This window comes from Pelodiscus sinensis, chromosome 9 (assembly GCF_052426305.1).
Source record: "Pelodiscus sinensis isolate ZL-2025 chromosome 9, ASM5242630v1, whole genome shotgun sequence".
In the NCBI taxonomy this organism is placed as follows: domain Eukaryota; kingdom Metazoa; phylum Chordata; order Testudines; family Trionychidae; genus Pelodiscus; species Pelodiscus sinensis.
In genome coordinates this window covers 41,741,678-41,760,612 of record NC_143060.1, presented here as the reverse complement: position 1 = coordinate 41,760,612, position 18,935 = coordinate 41,741,678, and the positions used below count along the sequence as shown (strand labels likewise).

Genomic DNA, 18,935 nt, shown 5'->3' with positions numbered 1-18,935 from the left:
GGCAACGGGGTTTGTTGCAAGGGAGAGTTCCAGGGTTGGTATTAATGTGGTATGTCCTGAGGTTGTTGGTAAGAATCTTCCTGAGGTAGATTCTTAGGAGGCAGGCTTAGGCATACTTTTTGTGAAAGTCTGTAAAACTACCCAGTGGTTCTAAAACAGCTGTTCCCAAGAAGAAAACTTTGTCTATAATTTACTTAGTTGTGTAGAAACTAAACTTCAAGGACAAACAACAATGCATGGACAGAACACATGGTTTTTTGTAAGTGGATTCTTGATAAAAACCAAGGAGCTTTGTTTCATGACATAACTAAAACTGAACGGCAGTGGGAAAACTACTTCAGGAAGTCCAAACACAATATAAATCATAGTCAGATTTTCCATACCTTTCTAGACACAGGAATTCCTAAAATATCATACCCACATAATTCTATGAGGAATAGTCAGTTGATAAGAGCTTAAAGATATATTTCTCAAAATATGTCTGTAAACTGTATGTACGCATTTTTAACAAAAATATCAAAGGAACGGTATGTGCTGTGAACGAGATTTCCTGAATGACTACACCAAAGGGAAAATTAAATTAATTCTTGTTGCACAAAACACTCATGACTTTGCTATATGAATAAGAAAAGAGAAATTATGTAGATGTTAGAGCTGTCCTGGTTCTGCTAAGTGGAGTAACCTGTTGACAAACAAACAAATAAACCAAACACACTCCTGTCAAATTTCAGTTGAAAAAACCCCCAAAGAAACAGATATGTGCTTTTTTGCTGGTGAGTGATAATGATTGTGGTTGGCTTTATGTACTGTGGGCTGAATTTGGACCCTGATCTCTTGCTCCCTGATTGATCCTAAAGATGTTCAAGCCAGTATGGAAGTAAGCCTTAAGAAAACTGGCTCAAGAAGTGTCAAAATAAGGTGATGTGATGTATCTCTTGTGTAATGGCTGGAGAGTATGTACATTTTTTTACTTAATTTCATTATAAATGTTCTCTTTCTTGCCACATGCACACAGATACGTCTACTGAATGGACACCTATAGGATTAAGGACTGCAGGATCAAACCCTATATTTGCAATGGTGTCAATATGTATATCACTATTTCCAAGCAGTCTATGCCTGGCATTGCTAACTCCTTCAATGTTCTCACTGGTGGGACTAAAATTCCCAAAGCAGATCTGCCTCAGGAGTTGTTCAACTTGTACATTTTTGAAGTGTTTCTGTTTTCTAATTCTGTATCCACATTACTACTTAGACTATAAATTCTTACGTATTTTTTGTTCTGTGTTAGCACAGTGAGGTCTTCGGCCACGACTAGGGCTCCAAGGCACTACTGCAATAACAAATAACTGGAAGACTTACTCGGTGTTGCTTGGGTACTTCAGGGCAGGAGGCTAGCACCGTGGAGGAGTGCAGGAGTCAGGGAAGGGAAGGGACTTGGAAATGTGAGGGGCTCAGGAGAGGTGGCTGGGGATGTGGGATAGTGGGGGGGTCAGGGTTGAGGATGAAGAGGGACTCAGGGCAAGGGATGGGGTCTCAGGAATCAGAGCAGAGCATGAGGAGGGGATCAAGTCAGGGAGTGGGGATGCAGGAATCAGGTAAGGTGTGGGAAGAGGGGGAGTTCAAGGGAGAGGGTTGAAGGCTCAGAGCAAGGGGTGGAGTGGCTGCCAGGTTCTCCCTGAGGTGGCCTGGGAGGCAGGTGCCATGCACCCTGCCCTCTATCTCCTCCCCAGGCGTCATGTGTGTGAGGGGACATTCTGGCCTCCAGCACTTTCTGGGCATAGCCTGAGGGCGGTGTGTGTTTGGAGGGGGTGCAGGCTGCTCACTGGTACACCCCAGGGATGGCCTAAGGCAGTGGGAGGGAGGGTGCACAGTGGCCAGCAGCTGCTCCACTGGGCAGGTCAGGGTGGCAGGTGAGGCTGACCAATGGCTGCTCTCTGGGGTGCTCGCTGCCCCCCCCCCCTATGATCATGCCTGCATATAACTGTTCCTGCTATCACACCCCTCCCTTTCCATTTGATATGAAACAATCTTATTCTATGCACATCCCATTATCTTGGTACAACCAATGACCTTGCTTTAAGTTAGGATAAGAGGAAGCTGCCTACCAAATGTAGTGGTCTGAGCTCTTACCATTTAGGAGTTCTTGAACAAATTGACTCACAGATGGATGGACAGACAGACGAGTGCATATTTCTAAAATGTATTGTAAGATGCTACAGCTTGGTTTTTTAACTCTCATCCAGCATTCTCTCCTTCACATGTTCTAACCATCTGCCAAACAAGCCACCTGACAAGTTGTTTTACACTGAATCAGGTTTTTCTATTACAGGTTGAACCTCTGTAAACTGGGACTCTCTTGTCCAGCAACATCTGCACCACAGATGTTTCAGGACCAGAGAGTCCTGGTGGAGGGCTGGAGGCTGGGCTCCCCCCAGATGAGCTTCTTGGCAGGGCTGTAGCCTGGTTTGTGACAGCAGGGCTGGGGAACTGGGAGCCCAGCACATGTCATCTGGGCTGCCCAGCAGGGCTGCTTCACGAGGTCAGGAGCCCAGCATGCTGGGTGCTGGGCTGCCCAGCTTAGCAGGAAAGGGGGCGGGACCGGCTGGGAGGCTGGTGGCCAGTCCAGGACTGGGGCAGCCAGTAGCTGATCCAGAGCTGGAGTGGCCGATAGCTGGTCCAGGCCTGGGGTGGCTGGAAGCAGGGGGACAAGATCTGACCTCTCTTTGTCTGGCAAAATTCTTCATCCAGGACCAGTCAGGTCCTGAGGGTGCCAGACCAGGAAGGTCCAACCTGTAATACCACTTTCCTTCCATTTCTAAAGAAAAGGTGTAATCTAATATTTTCTATATAAATGGTCTGGTCCTGAAATCAATGGGATGTTTTCCATGGATTTCAGGCCTGAAGAGCATAAAACATTAAGTGCAATATTATAAAACCATATGCAATTTACTAATACAGCAATGTTTTAGACTGAAATTTCACATATGTTTAAGAATACTATCATAACAAATGTATGCTTCAGATTTTGTATGCTTCAGATTTTAAAATCAGTTATAATTACTGATAGCCATCAAGCTAACAACTGCATTCTACTATGAGGCTGTACAAACTTAAATCAAATTTAAATTTAAATTTAAAAATTAAAGTGTGTGGATGGCTGACCGATACAGGGAAAAAAAGCTCAAACCTTGCAATTTATACAATAGAGCTTGGATCCCAGGAAACATGCCGCCCATCATGCATTCCATTTAGCATTGCAACATCGTCTTCTGTTATTATAAAATCAAACACCTATGGAAATGCATATGGTTAATGTAAGGGACACAGAGAAAAAGCTGGACACTTCCTATTATTTAAACCCAGATTTAATTTTGTAGTTGGCTTTTCTATTTCCTTTGCCTTCAAAATGGTTCCTTTTTCTGTTACACAGGACTAGAACCTTAGTAAAGTGGGGTTGAGACACTTCCTTAGTCCTTTCCCTCTTTTTGTAATTTCTATTTACTTCTAGACTTGGCTACACTATTCCCCAGTAAGGGTGGGAAGAGAAAAGAAAGGTAACATGAAAGCTGCTTGTGACAGCATTACACATGGCTAACAGGAAAGATACATGAATAACTTGATTGCAACTCTCTGCAAACCTGAGCTTATGATTTTTTTGCTATAGACAGACAGTAGGTCCAGGGAGTTGCAGCACCCCAAAAGTATTGGTGCTTTAGTCAAGTCAGCAAACCAAGAACTTTATACAGATTACAAAGTACAAATATCCCTTCAGTAATCATGGCGGGAGGATGATGCCCATTGTGATCTACTAGCAAAGAGTGTCATTGATTCCTTATCACTTAATGGCTGGACTTCCACTATATTCACCAGAGCTCCCTTGCTCCACATAAAGAGACAGTGGAGTGAGCTACTGCCAGGCAAACTCCTCCCTCATCCTGCAAGATATGGCTGGTAGAATGATTTCTTGTAGCCATAAACTCAGTCTTCGACCTACTTAAACAGGAACCCCACCCTACGACTGAGGATATGTATTGCTGACTTAAGGCTGCCTTTGATCCCCTCTCACTCCACTGTGCAGAACATGGATCAGTCATGGAAAGAGAAGCCTATGCCAAAATGAGGAATGAAGGGACCAAAAAAGATAGGAAAAACAAAAGCAAAATAGATGTTGCAAATTACATTTAAAATTACTTAATAGAAAGTTAAATGTCAAAATGTGACAAAGTGGTGCACGTGACTAATTTATATGTACATATACCTAGTGTTGTGACTGAAAGGCAAATGGATTCCTTGATCTGGTAAAGTTCATCCTCTTTTCTGCTAACCAGTCTCTGCAGAGAGATCTTTAGGAGCAAGGCTAAAATTTATTTCTGAAAACACACTTTTAGCTTTTGTAAAGCACCAGCTGACACATATTATTAAAAATGGTTCCTGAGGAAAGAGATAGAAGGACTTCACCCCACAATTTACTTGTTGAGACTGTGACATGAAGGGAAAGGAGGAATCAATTACCAGTCATAATTCTGTATAAAACAAATACTGGATGTCACAAGCTGAGATGTGAGTCTCCCTTTGGTTCCAACATCACTTGCTCTGTGCTAGGACCTCCTGGGGAGGGAGTAAGCTGGGTGAGAGGTGACTATGTCAGCTCTGCAGCTTCCACACGCAGGATTTCCTGAACCTGGAAGATCCCTTAGGGCCTTTGCAACCTCCTTTGCAGAGGTCAAAGGTGGATCTCAGTACTACAGTGAAATCCACTATCTTCCTATGTGCCTAACACAATGAGGCACTGATCCTGATTGGAGTCTCTGCATTCTACCATAATCCTAATAATAAATATAAAGAAAATAAAACTCAAAATGTTATTATTATTCCTTGATCAAACTGTTTGAATGCAATAAATTATCATACTGTGTGTTTTATACATAACTATGTCTTCCAATTGATTTCTTATATTTGCACACATTAGACAGCTGAATTTTCAACTGTCTTACAACAATTTTATGCTGGAGTAATTGACTTGATTTTAATGGAGTTGCACTAATTTAAAATTAGTATAGCACAGGGGAGAATCAAACCCAAAATCTTATATAAAAATAATTTGGGTATTAATTCTAGGAAGCCAGTAATCAAAATCTTACCTCACAGTTTTCCTGTACTCTTTCTATTTTTGTAGATTTGGGAATAGTGACAACCCCATTCTGAAAAATATAATCATTTTCATAATTAAAAATAAGAGTTATTTAACACAAAAACAGATCCATTTTCAAAACCTCTCTTAAAGCAATTATTTAATCTAAATTTCCTTCTGAGGCTTTGAATCTGCTCTTTAAATTCACTGGAATGTCTGTGAAGCACGGTTTATAATCACAGATGTACATTATGTACTATATAAATTTCTAACGCAATTCATGTGGTTTTCATTTAGTTTCAAACATGAATACATATTCACTGGTTAGTGATAGATGTTGAGTGAAAATAAAAAAATAATAAAATTGACTGTAGCATTTACATTGAAAAAAATAAGTCTTTTCATTTGTGTTTCCTTTTACTTCGATGAAGCCAAAGATTATTTTTACGGTAGATACTGTCATGTACAGCCTAGGACATTCCTATTACCCATTATCAAGCACTTAGTTCATGGGATGACAGCAGCAGTTCAGAAAATCACTATTTTTCCATATATTGTTATATTTTGGTATGACGACAACATATACATTATCTGAACGGAACTATTCCTTTATCTTTACTCCTCTAAGCATGCACCATTATCTTGCTGCTTCTTACCTGTATGCTCCAACGTATGCAGATCTGTGCAGGGGTTTTGCCATATTTCTTTGCCAGCTGAATTATATTAGGATGAGTAAGAGCTTCACCTTTAGCTAATGGGCAGTAGCCTTCAAAAACAATGTTTCTACTTCTACAATAATCCACCAGTTCTTGGGGCCGTTGGAAAGGGTGATATTCAACCTTTCATAAGGAAAACAGAAAAAGGGAAAATTGTATTAGAATGTATTTGAAGAACCGATTTCCCCATGATAATAAAAATATGGTTGACCTTTCTTTTCTTTTTTTTTTTAATGTAATAGAATGACCATGACTGGAACCACAGTACTGCTGTAAGATTTACATATGGCACTCCATCATCTTTAGAAGACATGGAAAGGATGTTAATGCACAAACCCACTACATTAACTTACGCAGCAATTTTCCTGAACACATTAAGGCCTTATCCCTTGTAAGCATACCATGTAAAGCTGCTGCTTCTCCATGCCACAACTGGAGCTGCATTCTTGTTCATATGGAAATGATATTTCACAGCATTCTCGGGGAACAGCCCCAGATCTAGGCATGTGCAATGGTAACAAAGTTCCTTTTGCTTTCTGCCATTATACCTCCTTGCCCCATTTCCATTTTGATCCTCTTTTTAATGATATGCAACTAAGGGGAGCATATAAGTCTTTAATCAAAACAGAATACCCAGCACCAGGGCTTGGAATGTCAATGCAATGAGCACTGACATTGGCTGTGCACAGGAAGACCCTATATTATATGTTAAAGTGGTGTCAGAGAGATAAGGTGGTGGGTAGCAAGGACGAGTCTGGGCTTAGGTTTGCAGAGTGTCCAGGCTGGGGATGAAGGTCAGAGATTGCCAATAATCTGCAAATGGCTGGTGGAGAGAGTGAGAGTAGTAAGTAGCTAAGAGACAGTGATATAAAGAAGAGGAGGATGAAGGTTATTGGAGATTAAAGAAAGAAACCCCTTGGATAAACAATCAAACATTTTGCTGCTCGCCTTGCCAAACTGAAAGTTTGAAGGTTCACCCCAGAAGGTTCTTTTTCAAAAGATCATGAAAGATGTGACAGATTCCAGAGAACTAGAAGAGGGAAAATAACAGTGCCCATCTATAAAAAGGGAAATAAATACAATCTGGGGAATTACAGACCAGTCATCTTAACTTCAATGCCCAGAAAGATAATGGCACAAATAATTAAGCAATCAATCTGAAAAGTCTAGAAGATAAGATGATAAGTAACATTCAGTATGAATTTGCCAAGAACAAATAGTGTCAAACCAACCTAATATCTTTCTTTGACATAGTAACAAGCCTTGTGGATTAGGGGAAGAGGTAAATGTGTTATATCTTGACTTTAGTTAGGTTTCTGAAATTGTCTTGCCTTCTCATAAATAAACTAGAGAAATATAACCTAGATGGAACTGCTATACGGTGGATGTATAACTGGTTGGAAAACTGTTCCCAAGGGTAGTTATCAGTAGTTCACAGTCAAGCTACAAGGGCATATCGAATATGGCCCAACAGGGACCAGTTCTGGGTCCAGTTCTGTTCAATATTTTAATCAATGATTTAGATAATGGCATAAAGAGTACACTTAAAAATTTTATGGATGACACCAAGCTGGGAGGGATTGCAAGTGCTTTGGAGGACAGAATTAAAATTAAAAATGTTCTGGACAAACTGGAGAAATGGTCAGAAGTAAACAGGATGAAATTCAATAAGGACAAATGTAAAGTACTCTACTTAGGAAGGAACAATCAGTTGCATGAATATACAATGGGAAATGACTTATTCGGAAGGAATACTGAAGAAAGAAATCTGTGAGTCATAGTCGATCGCAAGCTAAATATGAGTCAACAGTGTAAAGTTGTTCCAAACAAAGCAAACATCATTCTGGGATGCTGATTACACCTCAACCAGAGGATTGTGTCCAATTCTGGGCACCACATTTCAGGAAAGATATGGAGAATTTTCAAGAAAGTTCAGAGAAGAGCAACTAAAATGATCAAAGATCTAGAAATCATGATCTATAGGATTTTTTTAAAGAACTGGGCTTGTTTAGTTTAGAGAATCATAGAATCATAGAATCATAGGACTGGAAGGGACCTCGAGAGGTCATCGAGTCCAGCCCCCCGCCCTCAAGGCAGGACCAAGCTCCCTCTACACCATCCCTGACAGATGTCTATCTAACCTGTTCTTAAATATCTCCAGAGAGGGAGATTCCACCACCTCCCTTGGCAATTTATTCCAATATTTGACCACCCTGACAGTTAGGAATTTTTTCCTAATGTCCAATCTAAACCTCCCTTGCTGCACTTTAAGCCCATTACTCCTTGTCCTATCCTCAGAAACCAAGAGGAACAAATTTTCTCCTTCCTCCTTGTGACACCCTTTTAGATATTTGAAAACCGCTATCATGTCCCCCCTCAATCTTCTTTTTTCCAAACTAAACAAGCCCAGTTCATGAAGCCTGGCTTCATAGGTCATGTTCTCTAGACCTTTAATCATTCTTGTTGCTCTTCTCTGTACCCTTTCCAATTTCTCCACATCTTTCTTGAAATGTGGCGCCCAGAACTGGACACAGTACTCCAGTTGAGGCCTAACTAGTGCAGAGTAGAGCAGCAGAATGACTTCACGAGTTTTGCTTACAACACACTTGTTGATACAACCTAGAATCATATTTGCTTTTTTTGCAACAGCATCACACTGTTGACTCATATTCAACTTGTGGTCCACTATGACCCCTAGATCCCTTTCCGCCATGCTCCTTCCTAGACAGTCGCTTCCCATCTTGTATGTATGGAACTGACTGTTCCTTCCTAAGTGGAGCACTTTGCATTTCTCTTTATTAAACCTCATCCTGTTTACCTCTGACCATTCCTCTAACTTGCTAAGGTCATTTTGAATTATGTCCCTATCCTCCAAAGAAGTTGCAACCCCACCCAGTTTGGTATCATCTGCAAACTTAATAAGCGTACTCTCTATCCCAATATCTACATCATTGATGAAGATATTGAACAGTACGGGTCCCAAAACAGACCCTTGCGGAACTCCACTTGTTATCCCTTTCCAGCAGGATTTAGCACCGTTAACAACAACTCTCTGACTACGGTTATCCAGCCAATTATGCACCCACCTTATCGTGGCCCTATCTAAGTTATATTTGCCTAATTTATGAATAAGAATATCATGCGAGACCGTATCAAATGCCTTTCTAAAGTCTAGGTATATGACATCCACCGCTTCTCCCTTATCCACAAGGCTCGTTATCCTATCAAAGAAAGCTATCAGATTAGTTTGGCATGACTTGTTCTTCACAAACCCATGCTGGCTATTCCCTATCACTTTATTACCTTCCAAGTGTTTGCATAGGATTTCCTTAATTACCTGCTCCGTTATCTTCCCTGGGACAGACGTTAAACTGAAGAGAAGACTGAGATAGGACATTATAACATTATTCAAATACCTAAAAAGTTGTTACAAAAAGGAGAGAGGAAAAATATTTTCCCTAACCTCAGATGACAGGACAAAAAGCAATGGCTTAATTTGCAGCAGTGTAGGCTAGACATTAGAAAAAACGTCCCAACTGTTAGGGATGTTAAACACTGAAGTAAATTGCTCAGGTAGGTTGAGGAATCTCCATTGCTAGAGATTTTTTAGAGCAGGGTTAAAACAAAACAAAACAAAACACGTCAGAGATGGTCTAGCTAATATTTAGTCCTGCCATAAGTGCAAGGGATAGAACATCTTGCAATCCCTTCCAATCCTATGATTCTGTAACAAATGTTATTTTGAAAAATATTTCACAACTAGTAAATTGTAAATAAACCCAACCTAAATAAAAAACACACACACCACATCCCAATACATTCAGATCAAACTGAGTATAGTTTCTCCTCACATAGCCACTATATAATCATGTGACATGACTTCAAATCAGATAGCCGTCACTGTTGTTCCAATGATCTAGCTCTTGCGTATTTAGCGGAAAAATATTGTTTAGAACAATTACATCAACATGTGGAATCTGGAAAATTTCTTCCACCATAAGGACAAAAGAACATTTCCTGTTTCTCATCTTTAGTACATGTTGTCTTTTTAGACAACAATAGTCAGAAACAATAGGTTGGCATTTGTTCAATACATACTAAGAAACCCTGCCCCTTAAGGCTGGGCTGAGTCAGCCTAAAAACGCTATGATCTGTGCAGACTGGGGACAAGGTTCAAACAACAGACACATCCATTTCTTCCACCTTTGATGTTTCTTAACCTTTTAGTGGCCTTTGTATTTAATGTTTATATTTATATGGCCAGTGTTTAGATCACTGTTTTATTGGTTTGCTTACACCTGAATAGATTAGAAAATATTTCCATTGTTTGTTACACAGAAGTGTGACAAGAAAAAATAATAAGCCAGTAGTTCATTGCAACATACTGTTTAATAAAATCCATAGCAAATTGACTGTTTGTTTCTTATCAGACAGCGTTACGCTAAATATGAACACTTAGAGAGCCAAGAAGTACTCAGTTGAGGGTAGGAATGATTTTATACTAGTTATTGAACACATTAATGTTAGCACATTTATTTTACAAAAGTACTCTTAGTCAATAAAATGATAAAATCTTCAAATACAGTAACCTAAGAGTGCATTATTTAATTAATAATACTGTATTAAAAGAAAATGAAAATAGGAATAGGATATTTAAGTTGGTTTTCTACTGGGTAGGTGTCATCAATACCTACAAATCATTACAACATTTTTCAAATGCCTAAAAAGTTGTTACAAAAAGGAGGGAGAAAAATTATTCTCCCTAACCTCTGAGGATTAGACAAGAAGCAACAGGCTTAATTTACAGCAGTTTAGATTGGACAACAAAAGAAACTTCCTAAGTGGCAGAGTGGTTAAGCACTAAAATAAATTGCCGAGGGAGGTTGTGGAATCTCCATTGATGGAGATTTTTAAGAGCAGAGGTTAAAAAATACCTTACAAAAGATTAAATATAATCATTACAATGTTATAAGAGATTAAATATAAAGATAATTAATTTTCTAATTCAGAACCAAATTCTACTCTGTTATACCAGAGTAAATCTGGAATAGCCACTGCTGTCAGATGATGTAATCTATGTTTACATCAATATAACTGCAAGCAGAATCTGTCCCGTAGACTTTTAAGGCTTCTGTATTATACAATTCAAGGTTATTTCACAAACATTTAACACAAGCATGGTATGCATCCAACTTGATGAACTGAATGCAGTGCTAAGGTTTCCTTTCTTCTGGAGACAACGAACACTGTATCATCCAGCGATTGGGGAGTCCCAGACGTCAAGAGCTGAATTCTGGGAACTTGTGATATTCAGCGGCATGGCTAGCTAGAGCAAGTCATTTTTTTACAGTCTTTTTTTAAAACTCAGCCCTAGGCATTCTTTTTCCTTTGGATGATTTTTCTAGTGATACTGAATGTGAGGAACAAATAATCTCTGGCTAGAGGAGGCACATGGAGAATGACTACTGCGTAAGCTTCCCCTCTACTAACAACTCCTACTTCCACATCTGCAACACCCATGCTATTCTAGTCCTAGATCTCTCTATCAATCACATGCTGATGGAGTAAGTCCTGCTGTTCTCTGGCACTGCTCTTTACTGAGCCCTTGGATGTGTGTGTGGAAACCTGGTACATATTTAATAAAGGAGCTTGCAACTGAATTAAATCCCACTGGCCCTGCCACATATACTATTAGTTAATCACAAGGGAACCCAAAGTCAGCATGTTTTTTGTATAAGCCATACTCTTGTGGGGAAAAGATACTGAAGCTTCACAGATAGCTCCTGTCCCTATGGATCCAAAGAGTCAATTTCTCATGTACATATCAGATTGTGATTTGTAGAGAGGCTTAGCCCCTGCTCAGCTCTATTTCATGGTCCCCAAATTCCATCACCAGTAGAAGGCTAATTTATAGGAAACTTGAAGAAGGGGATCACACAGATTTTTCCTGCATCTCAGGATTTTACCCGTAACCTTCTCCAGAAGAATTGGTAATTCAGGCCATTATTTTTCTGTGTACAACTAAAATTTGGGCTAGGGGATTAGGTTTGGTGTACAGAATAGTCATTTTAGATCAGATTGTACACATTTCCTAAATAACTAAAATACATTTCTAACTCATGCCAACTATCATCATCAGTTGCATTAGCACACATTCTGTCTTCTTTATTCAAGCAGACTTATGGTTATATTTAAAATGTTTCTGAATTTCTTTACTGGTTTTACATATTTCATAGTAATTAAGAACCAGATTCTGCCACACTTATTCAGCTGGGTAGTATCTTTCTCTATATGTAGTCCATTGAAATGAATGTGAGTATATATGGAATACATTCTTGCAGAATATGAGGAAGGATAGCAAAATCTAGTCCTTACTGAGAAATACGAGTAGAAAAAAGCAAAGAGTTTCAAACCAAAAGAATCTTTAAAATGTGACAACTGTACACTGTTGTGAGGACTTAGTGTTGCCTAAGGGAGTCAGGTGGTCCAGTTTAGCTGGTCTCTACTTTTTAAAGTGCAAGCTTTAAATCTGAAAAAATATCTTCAAGTACTTTATTACTAAGATGGTGATTTGATACCCAATGTCTAGTTGAACATTGTTTATCTGCAAACTGTCAGCATCTGAAATTGGTCTTAGCCGCGACATCAGTCACAAACAGGTATGGTAAGACGACAACAACCCATGTGGGGAAATTATTTTAAAGATTTGTTTGTTTCATGTTTTCAGGTCTAACACTTTTTGATGAAGGGGTTTACTTTAAACTCTTGAATGTTTTAAATGTATTGCAAACACACTCACCTGATTAACATGAGGAGTTATCTTACAATCCTCCTTTAGTTGCTCCAAATGATTAATGAGAAAATTGCTTACACCAATAGACCGACATATACCTAACAAAAGAAAAAGGAAATTAAGTAAGGCATTGTACAGAAGATGAAAAAGTGCTCTACAAAGTCTAAGTTGGGGGTGGGAGAGAGACTTGAAAATATAGCTTTGAGGAAAGAAAATGATTATACACTAACATCTGCATAACAGAATATGGCAGAGACTGACAGACAAACCAATATTGAAATTATTTAAAAGCATGGTGCTATCAGAGTCCTATAACTAAAGTGTTTTATAACCTAAACACATTGGAGGCTCCCCAGTGTATAAAACTACAGGCTAAATTCTGGGAAAGACTAATGTAGTATAAGCAAACAACAATTGGATTTCACCAGAATGAAAAGAAGGAAACGGTGTTCTTAGCAGCTTGCCAAAACTAAAGAAAAGTGGAACATTTGTAGAAAGCTAATAGGGAATGAGTAATAAAACACAAGGACACTCAGTCTAAATGAACTGCCCGCTATTTATATTGAAACTAGGTTAAAACTATGACCAAAATTTATATAAAAACCACACTTACAATGAAATATATGATAAAAATCAGGAAATTCACAGGATCAGGTAAAATACCTACACTGGATTTCTTGGCTTCTGTTAGTGTGCATTTAATGTATTTTAACAAAATTTAAAATGAGTATGTATACAGACCTGCGCAGATACAAAATTTTGTATCTGCATCCACATATGTGTCTGCAAAAATGAGTCACAGATATCTGCATCCACATCCGTTGATGTGGACACTCGTGGATATAAAGAGGATAGCCACAGATTTGCAGTACTAAATATGTGTGGCCATGGTGAGTTAAATGCCCTCTTTTACCTATGAAAATGGCATGGCACACTTCACAACAATACCCTGCCACAGCCCTGACCAATCCTAATGGGGGAGGGAGTCCCTGGTTTCTCTGTTGATTTTGTTATAATCTCCTTTGGCTACCCGTCAATATGAGGAAGACATCTGCCAACAGGGTTACTTGGAGGGATTTAAGTAACAGAAGCCTAATTTGTGCCCTGCAGATTTTCACACAGAAGTGACAGATATAATCTTTGAGGAGACTTAGTTGTTGGCTGGATTGCAGTGCTCTGTCTTTCCTTCTCTGTTGCTTCTCTGTCTCCTCAAAGTGCACTATGGCTTAGTACAAGGTAGGGGTGGGCAAGACCACATCCATGGGGCCAGATCTGGCCTGCCAAGCGGGTTGATCCAGCCCATAGCCGGCCTATTGCTCCCCCGCTCTCAGGCCCCACCCCTTCCACCTGAGGCCCTGCCCCTTCTAGGCAACCCGTGACCACTTCCAAAATTATGAAGTGGATACCGTTCAAAAATTATTGCCCACCCCTGGTAAATCTTGGGGCGTATCTGTCAGCTCTTTATGAAGTGTACTGCCTCCAGTTCTTTGTAGACTGGGATTTATATAACAAAGTATATCACCACAACTAGGGAAGGGAAGGAAAGGGAAGGGGAGAAAAGGAGAGGAGCTATTTTGGTTTCTCCTGAAAATACTTCATCAGGCAATGTCACATGACTGAAATTAAGGTCATTACTGATTAATAGTCTGATTTTAATGCCACTGCTTGCTATGGAACTGAGCCCCACGCTCATTGTACATATATAACTGCCATGAATGGTAATAGGATTCACAGATACTTTAAGAGAAGAATTTACCTTGATTTATAATTTGGAATAAAGTTAATGGAAACATTTGAGAAAATTTTGCCATGTAGACTTCATTTTACACCTATACACACAAATTATACATTTAAAATGCCAAAACACCATAATCCACCAACAGAGTGTAACACCCAGCATTTTTAAAAGCCTGTCTGATTTTGAGCTACATGGCTACAAGGCGTTTTCCAAAATTAGCATATCCATTACTTAATTTTGTTAAAGCAAATCCAATTATATACTACTATGCAGAAATTTTGTAAATCAAGTTACATCACGGTGCTAATTTATACATCCCTGTAAACCCCACTCCAGTAAAATGGGGTTTGTAGAGTTAATACTGATACTTCTTTAATCAGACACACTCTCCAATTATGTCGATTTTACATATTCAGGTAGGACAAGTGGATATATAGTAAAGTAGTAAAACCTTATACCATCAATTTTTCTAATATGGTTTTTGTTTTCAGATAAGAGAGGGAAAAGAAAAATTGTATCAACTGTAGGGCTAGAATACTCTCATTTAGAGAAATGATCATCTGCTCAGGACGTATAACATTAATCAGGTTATGACCTATATCCCTGCAGTTTGCATAATTTGTATTTAAACTGCCAGAAGGGGTCAATACCTAGCTTTAGGCCTTTGGTGACAAACAATCCTGCAGCATCCACACTAATAAATCATTATGCCAAAGAAGTCAGAAAAACATTTGCAGTTTAAACATGAAGGGCACACCAAAATAATATACATTATTGTCAGTGAAGAATTCAAAAAAACCATTCTTTTGTGTTTCTTTTTTGCTAATGAAAGCATTTATTTTAAGCTATAATACAACAAATCTTAGTATCACAGAAGCAAATATAAAAAAGATTTGGTAGATCTTTTAGTCTATTCCCAGAACAAGCTTAAAGGATTTTTCCCTGGAATATATTTTCAAGTGTTTTGTTTACTGCAAGTTCATATACCTCAAGGAATAAGAATTCTACAACTTCCGTTGAAAGGTTATTCTATAGCCTCATCAACTTTATTTCTAGAGAGATTTTCCTAGATCTCCAATCTAAACTCCTTAGTTTGATTAAGCTCTACCCTTAGTCACACTTGACTAGCCTCACTGAAGTCAACAAGGTTGCACAAGAATATTAAGAGGCAGAATTTAACCCTTGTAGTGATATATCTCAAGATTGGCAACAGCATTTGTCAAAACTTTTCTGATAGAAACCTCTGATTAAATAAAAAAGTTTGGTGGGAACATACCACTTTCATCAAAATTGCTGACAGGAAATGACTGCAATGCTTCACTTCAATGAGAACAGAATGTGTTGTTTCATCACATTTAGAATCTTTTGTTTCAATTTTTAAGTTTCATTACATATATAAAAGTCAAAACTTTTAGATTATCATACAAATAGCAAAAATAAAAAATGAGATAAAAAGAAATGATAGGGTATTATCAAAAACAAAACTCTAATGTTTCAACATATCCAAACATTTAAAAATGCAATGTCAATGTTTCAGGAGGAGGAGATTTCACCTCAGTATAAGAAACAGAAAAGGAACTAGTGAGAAACTAAGGTGCTAAACAACTATTAATTCTTTCAGTTCCCCAAAATGTACAGAGTCAGATCACACGAGGTATGTCTACACTAGCCTCCTAGTTCGAATTAGGGTGGCTAATGTAGGCATTCAAACTTGCAAATGAAGCCCAGGATTTAAATATCCCGGGCTTCATTTGCATGTTCCTGGGCGGGTGCCATTTTTAAATCCCCTTAGTTCGAACTGACTGCCCGCGGCTACACGCTGCACTCAGAAATTAATCCCCTCCTGGATTGAGGTGTAACAGTTAATCCAAACTAAGGACTTACTTTGGATTAATTTCTGACTGCCGTGTGTATCCGCGGGCAGTCAGTTCGAACTAAGGGGATTTAAAAATGGCACCCGCCCGGGAACATGCAAATGAAGCCCGGGATATTTAAATCCCGGGCTTCATTTGCAAGTTCGAATACCTACATTAGCCACCCTAGTTCGAACTAGGGGGCTAGTGTAGACATACCCACACAGACTTTTCTTCCAACTGGTGCACAGCTCAAGCATCACAAAGCAGCAATTGGTTCTGTCCTAAAGGTGGAGCTAGAGATTCTGTTGGTATAGCAGAATATTCAGATAATTTTGATGGCTCTATAGCACCTGCTGGCATAATCAAAATGCCATAGTAGAGTATTTGAAGGGAAATAAGGGAATGGAAAGAGGCAGTGTATATTCTATTTAAGCCAGTCTGCGCTGTTGGAGACACACTGGTGGAAAAGGGTTTATCTACATTAAACACAACAGCACCATTGTAGAGCTTCAGTGCAGACACTACCCATGCCAACGGGAGGGATTTTCCTGTTGGTCAAATAATCCATGTCCCTGAGTTGCAGTAACTAGGTTGATGGAAAAATTCTTTGGTCAACCTAGCACTGTCTATACAGGGACTTAAGTCAACTTTTTCAAATGTCTGAGTGCAGTTCTAGTGTGTACCAGGCCTTCAGTAAATGCAGCTGAGAATTGAGATCACATTAAAAACCAAAACCAAAACCTAGTTCAAATAAATGTTTCAATAATTATATATCACTAGGGTTCAATCATTAGGTATCCATGTTTAATGGTAACTAGGAATATAAAATCCTAATTAATCAATTAACCAGTTAAACATTAAGTTTGCCTAGCATTAAACTGGTTAACTGACTAAAGGGGGATCTTGGATCCCAGCCACCACCAATGTAACTCTTGCCTGTGGGGTGCCCAGACACCACACGAACAGAGGCTGCTTCGGGCATGGGAGAAGCCCCTGCCTACAGGATGTCCAGGCCCTCTACAGACAGGAGCTACTCCAGAGGAGGCTCCTTGTGGGGCTGGAGCAGCCCCTTGTCCACAACAGATAGGGAGCTACTCCAGCCCCCGCCGGTTATCGGTTAATTGGATAACTGGTTAACTTTTCATATGCCTAACAGTAACCCATTTAAAAATGTATGGTAATGCTTTACATTTTAAAAAATAAACACATGCATTTTTCTCTATAAAACAGAATCAATGTCAGCAGTCTAGCATTCATGAACAACATTTACAGAAAAATACCAATGTGTGCATGCAGTGGAGAGCGGCAAGTATTGTCAAGGAAACAGTTGCATGTTTCAAAGGGCTCCTTTACAAACAGTGAATTAAAAGGAAAGAGGCTTTAAACTATGGAGCCAAATTCTGTGGTCTTTACTCAAGCAAAATGCCCATTGATTTCAAAGGGAGTTTACTGTGCGTGAGAACCAAGGAAAAAAACTAAGTAAAAATGTGGGCAAATCAAGTTCCTATGTGAAAATAATGACACTAAGACCAGTGATATACTCTCAGGACCAGGGCCGTATTAAGGGGGAGTGGCGGGCTAGCCGGGCAGCTGCCTAGGGTGCCAACCTATAGGGGGTGCCTGATGGCAGCCGTAAGGGGCACCGTGCACCCGGGGCCCGCGCGGTGCCCCTTAGAGTTGCCATCAGGTGCTGCATGCCCGATTGCAGCTGTAAGGTGCACAGCACGCTGGGGGCGGGGCCGCGCATGTGCCGTGTGCCCGGGGGCGGAGCCACTCATGCGTTGCGCGCCCACTGCGTGGGGCGCAAGAATGGCCCTGATCAGGACTTGTGTAGACTAGGAAAAATTTGGGCTTTTTTAATCTCGTTACAGGGGGTCTCCGCTATAAGTCGCCTCGCTATACATCCGTTCCACACTAAGTTCTCCTATTCCCTGCTGTACGTCATGCAAAACACTCCCCACCCAATTTGCTTAAATGGAAGTCAGCCACGGGAAAAAAATTCCCCGCTTTAAGTTGTTTCACTATAAGTCCAAGTTGTTTGGAACGTATCTTGGACTTACAGCGAGGACACCCTGCACCACCTTAGCTTCACTAAAAGTCCCATTTGAAATCACAGAAAGGCTCAGGGCAGGAGACTGGGGTTGAGGAGGCGCTTGAGCAGGAAGTGTGTGGGAGAACAGGAGGCTGGGTTGGGGGCTGAGGAGGGGCTCAGGGCAGGTTGTGTGTGCAGGAGTCAGAGTTGGGGGGTGAAGAAGGGCTCAGGGTAGGGGACTGTGTGTGTGTGTGTGTGTGTGTGTAGGGGGGCAGGCCAGGGTGCACCAAAGCCCTCCCCCAAATTTGTACCAGGGCTGCTTGATCTTCCCATTTCTGTCCCTGCCTCCTGTACTCCCCCAGCTAACAGAGTAGCTACATAATGCATCAGTACATTAAGCTTAACAAACTTTTCCCAACCGCCTAAAAAGCTGATAGAGTGTTTTCCTTTATTTAGTAGAAAACGGTTTGAAGAAAAACTTCTTACAAGATCAAAACTCTCCAGAGTAAGATGGGCACTGTTAGCCTTACCACATTAATCTATAAATATGCTATTCTGGCCCCACAATATTGTTTTAGTACAATAGAATGCCTTATCTTTCTTAAACACTGCTAGAGGTTTTATCAGACCCTTGAAACCTTCTGGTACATTGACTGTACAAAGTTT

At 39.8% G+C, this 18,935-nt stretch overlaps 1 protein-coding gene across 4 annotated transcripts in view; it reads right to left on the bottom strand.

Annotated features, from left to right (window-relative positions):
* LOC102450245 (putative oxidoreductase ZK1290.5) overlaps positions 1-18,935 on the bottom strand; it is a 120,569-nt gene that overhangs the window by 22,056 nt on the left and 79,578 nt on the right. For 3 of the 4 annotated variants that reach the window (XR_016350267.1, XM_089780548.1, XM_075936618.2), the window contains exons 4-6: positions 12,650-12,741; positions 5,791-5,973; positions 5,145-5,204 (exon numbers count right to left, since the gene is read on the bottom strand). Coding sequence is in view for 3 of the 4 variants with exons in the window: in XM_089780548.1 (XP_089636674.1) it covers positions 5,145-5,204; positions 5,791-5,973; positions 12,650-12,741 (335 nt within the window). In the remaining variant the exon portion in view is untranslated. Of the gene's footprint in view, positions 1-3,190; positions 3,295-5,144; positions 5,205-5,790; positions 5,974-12,649; positions 12,742-18,935 lie in introns of all 4 variants that reach the window. The other variant, XM_089780549.1, reaches the window with a different exon arrangement.